At 41.8% G+C, this 10000-nt stretch overlaps 1 protein-coding gene across 1 annotated transcript in view; it reads left to right on the forward strand.

The window, feature by feature from the left end:
• LOC135542967 (kalirin-like) overlaps positions 1-10000 on the forward strand; it is a 69128-nt gene that overhangs the window by 29438 nt on the left and 29690 nt on the right. The window contains 4 exon segments of the mRNA XM_064970092.1: positions 2229-2330; positions 2817-2931; positions 2934-2970; positions 6556-6658. Coding sequence (XP_064826164.1) covers positions 2229-2330; positions 2817-2931; positions 2934-2970; positions 6556-6658 — 357 coding nt within the window.

Here is a 10000-nt window from a genome sequence, read left to right on the forward strand (position 1 = left end):
ATACCATACCATACCATATCATACTATACCATATCATACTATACCATACTATACCATATCATACTATACTATATCATACTATACCATACCATACCATATCATACTATACCATATCATACTATACCATACTATACCATATCATACTATACCATACCATACCATACTATACCATATCATACTATACCATATCATACTATACTATATCATACTATACCATACCATACCATATCATACTATACTATATCATACCATACCATACCATATCATACTATACCATATCATACTATACCATACTATACCATATCATACTATACCATACCATACTATACCATATCATACTATACCATATCATACTATACCATATCATACTATACTATATCATACTATACCATACCATACCATATCATACTATACCATATCATACAATACCATACTATACCATATCATACTATACTATATCATACTATACCATACCATACCATATCATACTATACCATATCATACTATACCATACTATACCATATCATACTATACTATATCATACTATACCATACTATACCATATCATACTATACCATATCATACCATACTATACTATATTATACTATACTATATCATACTATACCATACGATACTATATCATACTATACCATACTATAATATACTATATCATACTATACCATACCATATCATACTATACCATACTATACTATACTATACTATATCATACTATACTATACTATATCGTACTATACTACACTATACTATATCATACTATACTATACTATATCATACTATACTATACCATACTATACTATACTTACTATATCATACTATACTATACTATACCATACTATAATATATCATACTATACCATACCATACCATATCATACCATACCATATCATACTATATCATACTATACCATACTATACTATATCATACTATACCATACTATACTATATCATACTATACCATACTATACTATACTAAAGCATACCATACTATACTATACCATACTATAGCATACTATACCATATCATACTATACCATACTATACTATACCATACTATAATATACTATACTAATATCATACCATACTACACTAATGCCATACTATACCATACTATACTATACCATACTATAATATACTATACTAATATCATACCATACTACACTAATACCATACTATACCATACTATACTAAAACCATACCATAAAATACCATGCCATACCATACAATACTAAACTAATACCATACTATACTGTACCATACTGCACCATACCATACTGTACTCCCATCTCAACTATACACATAGTAAAACACCTATACACTATTACTCTACCACACCAAGTACCTCTACAAGAGCAGGCTGAGGGTACTGTACTGTACTATACCATTCTATACTATACCATACCATACTATACAATACTATACTATGCCATACTATACCATACTATACTATACAATACTATACTATGCCATACTATACCATACTATACCATACCATACCATACTATAGCATTCTATACTATATAATACCATACTATACAATACTATACCATACCATACTATACCATACCATACTATAGCATTCTATACTATATAATACCATACTATACAATCCTATACTATGCCATACTATACCATACTATACTATACAATACTATACTATGCCATACTATACCATACTATACCATACCATACTATAGCATTCTATACTATATAATACCATACTATACAATACTATACCATACCATACCATACTATACCATACTATACCATACCATACCATACCATACTATACCATTCTATACTATATCATACCATACTATACAATACTATACTATAGCATGCTATACCATACAATACAATACTATACCATACCATACTATACAATACTATACCATACCATACTATACCGTACTATACAATACTATACCATACCATAACATACAATACTATACCATACCATAACATACAATACTATACCATACCATACTATACAATACTATACCATACCATACTATACTATACCATACTATACAATACTATACCATAAACATAGTAATACACATATAAAATATTACTCTATCACACCAGGTACCTCTGCAATAGCAGCTTGAGGGTATGGCTACAACACATATATATACTTTCATGCATTCTACATCCCATATACCCCACCTCGTTTCCCAAAGGAAATATTAACTGCCGTGTGTCCTCTTCCAGACATCAGAGTTGGGGGTGACAGAGCATATTGAAGGGGACCCCTGTAAGTTTGCTTTGTGGGTGGGCCGTACCCCCACCTCGGACAACAAGACCGTCCTCAAGGTAACAGCCAAATATATTCTCAAGTGCACTCTCCTACTGCCTGTCATCTCTGGTGAACCTTTTCATGTGCACTCTCCAACTGCATCTCAGTGCTAGAGGCATCACTACAGACTCAGGTTTGATTCCAGGCTGTATCACAACCGGCCGTGATTGGGAGTCCCATAGGGTGGCGCAGAATTGGCCCTGCGAAGCCCGGGTTAGGGTTTGGCCGGGGTAGGCTGTCATTGTAGATAATACGTTGTTCTTAACTGACTTGCCTAGTTAAATAAAGGTTCAATAAACAATTAAAACATCTCTGGTGAACCTTTTCACGTGCACTCTCCTCTGATGTGGCTCCTGTTGTGCTTTCCTATATTTACTTTACTATCTGTTTGTCTCATTTTATCACTATCTCCTGCCCTCCCCCCTTCTCTCTCCCCCCTCTAACTCCCCTCCCGTTCTCTATCTCTCTCTCTCTATCACCCTCCCTCCCTCCCTCCCTCCCAGGCCTCATCTCTGGAGCTGAAGCAGGAGTGGGTACGTAGCGTGCGTCAGGTGATCCAGGAGAGACGTGGCCATCTGAGAGGAGCGTTGAGGGAGCCCATCCCCCTCCCCAAGACCCCGCCCCCACCCTGGTCCGCACACGCAGCATCAACAGGAGGTTTGTACATACATGCACACACACAGCCCACTTCCTCTCTTGTCTCTTGTACTGCTAAGGTGGTTGTACCGTTTGTATTACTTGCAAGACAGAGAAGTGGGTTTGAGTGTTTTTAGTATAGAATTAGGAATTAGAATACTAGAATGGTCATGAACCTTCTTATGTTGGGATAAATGTCAGATATTGTGGTCAGGGAGTTGGTCAAACATGGTTTGCCAGTGCTGTGATAAGATATTGTGTTAAATAATACATTTGAAGAATTTATCTGCACTGTTTGTTTGTTAGCTAGCCAGACAGTTTTAGAGGAATGATTCCATGAATGTTTCAAATTAAATGCTAATATGCCAACATTCCATTCAAACAATGCAGTCAATCCACATCCACACTGGCTGCATCAGTTGATGATTCAGTTGATGATATTTACAAGTGTAAATACAACAAGTTCTGATATTGTATCATATAATAGCACTCTCAGCTTTCCAAGAAAGGAAACATTTAGACATTTATGGTCTGTTTACATATATTTTATTTATTTAAAATTATATAACAATATTTTAGGTTGACAATGATTCTGTTACATAATGTATGATATATCACATGCCTTACTTTTATTCTCCTCCATCAGTAAAATCAGGATTATGTCTCTACTGCCATTCATTCACATGAGACTGGATTGGATTTCTCCCTGACCAATTGCCATTCCCTTAGACCTCCCTGACCAATATGGCTGCCATTCATTCACATTAGACTGGGTTGGATTTCTCCCTGACCAATATGGCTGCCATTCATTCACATTAGACTGGGTGGGATTTCTCCCTGTCCAATATGGCTGCCATTCATTCACATTAGACTGGGTTGGATTTCTCCCTGTCCAATATGGCTGCCATTCATTCACATGAGACTGGATTGGATTTCTCCCTGACCAATATGGCTGCGATTCATTCACATTAGACTGGGTTGGATTTCTCTCTGTCCAATATGGCTGCCATTCATTCACATTAGACTGGGTTGGATTTCTCTCTGTCCAATATGGCTGCCATTCATTCACATTAGACTGGGTTGGATTTCTCCTGTCCAATATGGCTGCCATTCATTCATATTAGACTGGGTTGGATTTCTCCCTGACCAATATGGCTGCCATTCATTCACATTAGACTGGGTGGGATTTCTCCCTGTCCAATATGGCTGCCATTCATTCACATGACACTGGGTTGGATTTCTCTCTGTCCAATATGGCTGCCATTCATTCACATTAGACTGGGTTGGATTTCTCCCTGTCCAATATGGCTGCCATTCATTCACATTAGACTGGGTTGGATTTCTCCCTGACCAATATGGCTGCCATTCATTCACATTAGACTGGGTTGGATTTCTCTCTGTCCAATATGGCTGCCATTCATTCACATTAGACTGGGTTGGATTTCTCTCTATCCAATATGGCTGCCATTCATTCGCATGAGACTGGGTTGGATTTCTCTCTGTCCAATATGACTGCCATTCATTCACATTAGACTGGGTGGGATTCCTCTCTGTCCAATATGGCTGCCATTCATTCACATTTGACTGGGTTGGATTTCTCTCTGTCCAATATGGCTGCCATTCATTCACATTAGACTGGGTTGGATTTCTCCTTGTCCAATATGGCTGCCATTCATTCACATTAGACTGGGTGGGATTTCTCCCTGTCCAATATGGCTGCCATTCATTCACATTAGACTGGGTTGGATTTCTCTCTGTCCAATATGGCTGCCATTCGCATTAGACTGGGTGGGATTTCTCCCTGTCCAATATGGCTGCCATTCATTCACATTAGACTGGGTGGGATTTCTCTCTGTCCAATATGGCTGCCATTCATTCACATGAGACTGGGTTGGATTTCTCCTGTCCAATATGGCTGCCATTCATTCGCATGAGACTGGGTTGGATTTCTCTCTGTCCAATATGGCTGCCATTCATTCACATTAGACTGGGTGGGATTTCTCTCTGTCCAATATGGCTGCCATTCATTCACATTAGACTGGGTGGGATTTCTCTCTGTCCAATATGGCTGCCATTCATTCACATGAGACTGGGTTGGATTTCTCCCTGTCCAATATGGCTGCCATTCATTCGCATGAGACTGGGTTGGATTTCTCTCTGTCCAATATGGCTGCCATTCATTCACATTAGACTGGGTTGGATTTCTCTCTGTCCAATATGGCTGCCATTCATTCACATTAAACTGGGTTGGATTTCTCCCTGTCCAATATGGCTGCCATTCATTCATATTAGACTGGGTTGGATTTCTCCCTGACCAATATGGCTGCCATTCATTCACATTAGACTGGGTGGGATTTCTCCCTGTCCAATATGGCTGCCATTCATTCACATGACACTGGGTTGGATTTCTCTCTGTCCAATATGGCTGCCATTCATTCACATTAGACTGGGTTGGATTTCTCCCTGTCCAATATGGCTGCCATTCATTCACATTAGACTGGGTTGGATTTCTCCCTGACCAATATGGCTGCCATTCATTCACATTAGACTGGGTTGGATTTCTCTCTGTCCAATATGGCTGCCATTCATTCACATTAGACTGGGTTGGATTTCTCTCTATCCAATATGGCTGCCATTCATTCGCATGAGACTGGGTTGGATTTCTCTCTGTCCAATATGGCTGCCATTCATTCACATTAGACTGGGTGGGATTCCTCTCTGTCCAATATGGCTGCCATTCATTCACATTTGACTGGGTTGGATTTCTCTCTGTCCAATATGGCTGCCATTCATTCACATTAGACTGGGTTGGATTTCTCCTTGTCCAATATGGCTGCCATTCATTCACATTAGACTGGGTGGGATTTCTCCCTGTCCAATATGGCTGCCATTCATTCACATTAGACTGGGTTGGATTTCTCTCTGTCCAATATGGCTGCCATTCGCATTAGACTGGGTGGGATTTCTCCCTGTCCAATATGGCTGCCATTCATTCACATTAGACTGGGTGGGATTTCTCTCTGTCCAATATGGCTGCCATTCATTCACATGAGACTGGGTTGGATTTCTCCCTGTCCAATATGGCTGCCATTCATTCGCATGAGACTGGGTTGGATTTCTCTCTGTCCAATATGGCTGCCATTCATTCACATTAGACTGGGTGGGATTTCTCTCTGTCCAATATGGCTGCCATTCATTCACATTAGACTGGGTGGGATTTCTCTCTGTCCAATATGGCTGCCATTCATTCACATGAGACTGGGTTGGATTTCTCCTGTCCAATATGGCTGCCATTCATTCACATCTGGGTTGGATTTCTCTCTGTCCAATATGGCTGCCATTCATTCACATGAGACTGGGTTGGATTTCTCTCTGTCCAATATGGCTGCCATTCATTCACATTAGACTGGGTTGGATTTCTCTCTGTCCAATATGGCTGCCATTCATTCACATTAGACTGGGTTGGATTTCTCTCTGTCCAATATGGCTGCCATTTTCACCCCATTCTGGAACTTCGATAGGATCTCTATGGCTTTTATTATGTAAGTTTCATCAGGTTGTGCGGTAGGTATCATGATATTTTTATGTTTACGCGTCACCCCCCAGAGACACCAATGAGGATGCAGACAGCCTGGGAGATGCCAGCAGCCAGCCGGACACCGTCTCCATTGCCTCCCGCACCTCTCAGAACACCGCAGACAGCGACAAGGTAGAGACAGACTACACTACCCAGCAGCCACCACTATTTACACAAAAATTACCCAAGAGTGATCTGTTCTAAGTGTGTATATATACTCATACAGAGACTCTAAGAGCGTGTAAGAGTGTATGACTTTTTGTTGACGTTCTATGAGTGTAGGGGCTTCCTTTGCTAATGGAACATAGCCACTGCCAAGCCTGGGGCAGGGTTGTTTCTGACGCATACAGTCCACATTCAAAGTTCCCAAAAGCCAAACGGCAAAAACATTCAATGAGATCCAGAGAAATGGTGCAACAAAATAGATGATTGATTTTTCTTATATCTAACTAAAGTGATTCTCTAATCAATTTAAGGCATAGATTACTTGACATGAAAATGCATATTATGTTCTGTTTGTATGTCTGGTCAAAACTCTAAACCGTCTAGCTAGGACTCCCTCCACCCCCGAAGGCCCAACTTCCTGTCTTTATCCTACCACTAACACACTTACCACAGTACAATGAATGGGCAAGAGGGGGCAGAAACTAAGGTACACTAATAACAAAGGAATATACCTCAACCAGGTAAATATAAGTCATACAGGTACGTACCTAATAATTTATCACATACATTCATATATTTACACACAGCTACATGGAGCTCTGTATGTTCTGTCTTTTATACAAATATGTCCAAATCGGCTCTAACATACCGGCCCCTAATTGTTAACTGCACTGACACACGCCCTCACCACACGCCTCCACCACACGCCCACCACACGCCTCCACCACACGCCTCCACCACACGCCCCCACCACACGCCTCCACCACACGCCTCCACCACCACACGCTCCACCACACGCCTCCACCACACACCTCCACCACACGCCTCCACCACACGCCTCCACCACACGCCTCCACCACACGCCCCATTAGCCAGGAGTTCCTTGGAGTGGTGTCATCCACAATGGAAACAAGGTCACCAGGACTGAAGTTTCTCTTAGTTTTCTTCCACTTGTTCCACTCCTGCATAAGTGGAAGATACTCCCTGATCCATCTCTTCCAGAAGAGGTCAGTGATATATTGTACCTGCTTCCATCTCCTTGGTGAGTATAGGTCTCCTCTCTGGAATAGTCCTGGTGGCAGGACTGGCTTTGTTTTCAGATAAAGTGGATGGTTCGGAGTCTGGGGTTTTAGATCGTTAGGGTAATTTGTGACAGTTGTGATTGGTCTGTCATTCATGATCGCCTCAACTTCACACAAGGCTGTCTGCAAAGCCTCATCATCCAGTACTTGCTCTTTAAGGACTGAATAGAGGATCTTTTTCAACCTCTCCCATACCCCCCATGGTGCCCTCCTGAGGGAGGGTTGAATGACCAATTCACTCCTTCCTTCAGTAATGCATTTTGAATCTTGTTGTGAACCAGCTCTTTCAGCGCTTCTCCTAGCTCTCTGTGTGTTCCAACAAAGTTGGTGCCATTGTCTGTTCTGATACTTGTTACTGGGCCTCTTCCACAGATGAACCTGCGCAGGGCATTGATGCAGGAATCAGTATCCAGGTAACTAGCAAATTCTAAGTGGACAACTCGACTCAAAAGGCAAGTAAGGATCACACCATACCGCTTCACATGAACGCGGCCTCGCTTCACCTCTATGGGGACGAAGTAATCTATGCCCACATGGGTGAAAGGCGGCAAATCAGGTGACACCCGATCTTGTGGAAGGTCGGCCATCTTCTGTTCTCCAGCTCTAGCTTGTACCCGGCTGCAGAAGACACAGCTCTTAGGATCTTCCATGCTAAGGACTTGGCACATGGCATCTAATATCGCTGGTGAAGACTGGAAAGCATGTGTCCTCTCCCAGAGTGACCAACCTGCTCATGGATGATCAGTCTGAAGATGTGGAAGTCTTTGGGCAGGATCATAGGATTCTTTAGTTCTATAGGCATAGCAGCTTTGCTTAACCTTCCTCCCACTCTCAGAATGCCATTGTCAACAATTGGATAAAGCTTACAGATTGAGCCGCTTCCCTTGGCACACTGTCTTCCTTTCACAATGAGTGCAATTTGTTTAAAGTGCTGTCTTTGCTCAAATCAAATGATTACCCTTTCTTCTTCATCTAGGTCATCCACAGAGACTTTATTTTCCAAACGTTAGTTTGAAAATGTCAGTTTGTTCCTTCAATGAGTTTGTTAAACTCTGATCTGATTCTGGATCCGTTTTTGTGAGAACTTTCCTTTTCTGGCCTAACTGTAGAACTCTCTTCAGTTTCAGCCTCCAGGAAACTGCTTTCTTCCAGCTGTTCCATATTGAGTAGTACTCAATCAGCTTGCTGGTCGGACTCTTTTCTTCCACACTTGTACTTTACGTCTTTTCTCACCTCTGGATCATCCGGAGGGATGGAGCCAAGCTCCTCGGGGACTTTCGGCAAGTGTGTTTCTGCTTTCTCCAGGTATTCTGGTCCTTTGAGCCATCTCTTTGAGTTCAGGAAAGTTTCAACATGTAACCCTCTTGAGGCATCGTCGGCTGGGTTTGGTTTGGAGATCAAATACCTCCACTGTTTTGCTTTCGATATGTCACGGATCACAGCAACCCTATTAGCCACAAAGGTATGGAATCTCTTGGTATCGTTGCGGATGTATTTTAGCACAGACTGGCTGTCAGTCCAGGAAGTTTCTGTCCAGGAAGTTGACTCCTAGAGTTCAATCTGGAGCTCCAACCTTAACATCCTGTCCACTCGCACCGCCAATGTTGCTACAGCAACTTCCAGTCTGGGGATCGTCATCTGCTTGAGTGGATACACTCTAGATTTCCCCAGCATGAATGCAATGTGGACCTTTAACCTGCCATAACCTTGTTCACTTGCGTCACCAAAGTGATGCAGCTGTTCTCAGGCATCATGTACCAGTCAATCTGGAATCTGGACAGCTGGTCCACCTCTGAGAGCCATCTCCTCCATGAAATAAAGTGTTCTTCGGGGATGACTTCGTCCCATCCATACTTTAAAACTCTTGAAGAATCTGCTTTGCATTTAAGATAAATGGGGCGAGGAAACGTAATGGATGGTAAACAGAGCTGATGGTTGAGAGATACCTCTTCTCGTAAGGGGTCTGTTCTCGATGATGACTCGGAAGGTAAACACATCACTTTCAATGTTCCATTGGATTCCAAGTGCTTTTTCAACGGGCAGCTTCTCTCTGTCCAGGTCCAGATCTTTTATCTGCTTGGCTTTGTGTTCCTCACGGCTGTTGCTGACCCACTTGGTCAACTTGAACCTACCCTGACCGCACACATCTCTGAGGTTTTTTTGTGAGAGCTATGGCTTGTTCTTCTGTGGCCACTAGATTTAAGGCAGTCATCAACATAGAAGTTGG

This window comes from Oncorhynchus masou, chromosome 7, assembly GCF_036934945.1.
Source record: "Oncorhynchus masou masou isolate Uvic2021 chromosome 7, UVic_Omas_1.1, whole genome shotgun sequence".
NCBI lineage: Eukaryota > Metazoa > Chordata > Actinopteri > Salmoniformes > Salmonidae > Oncorhynchus > Oncorhynchus masou.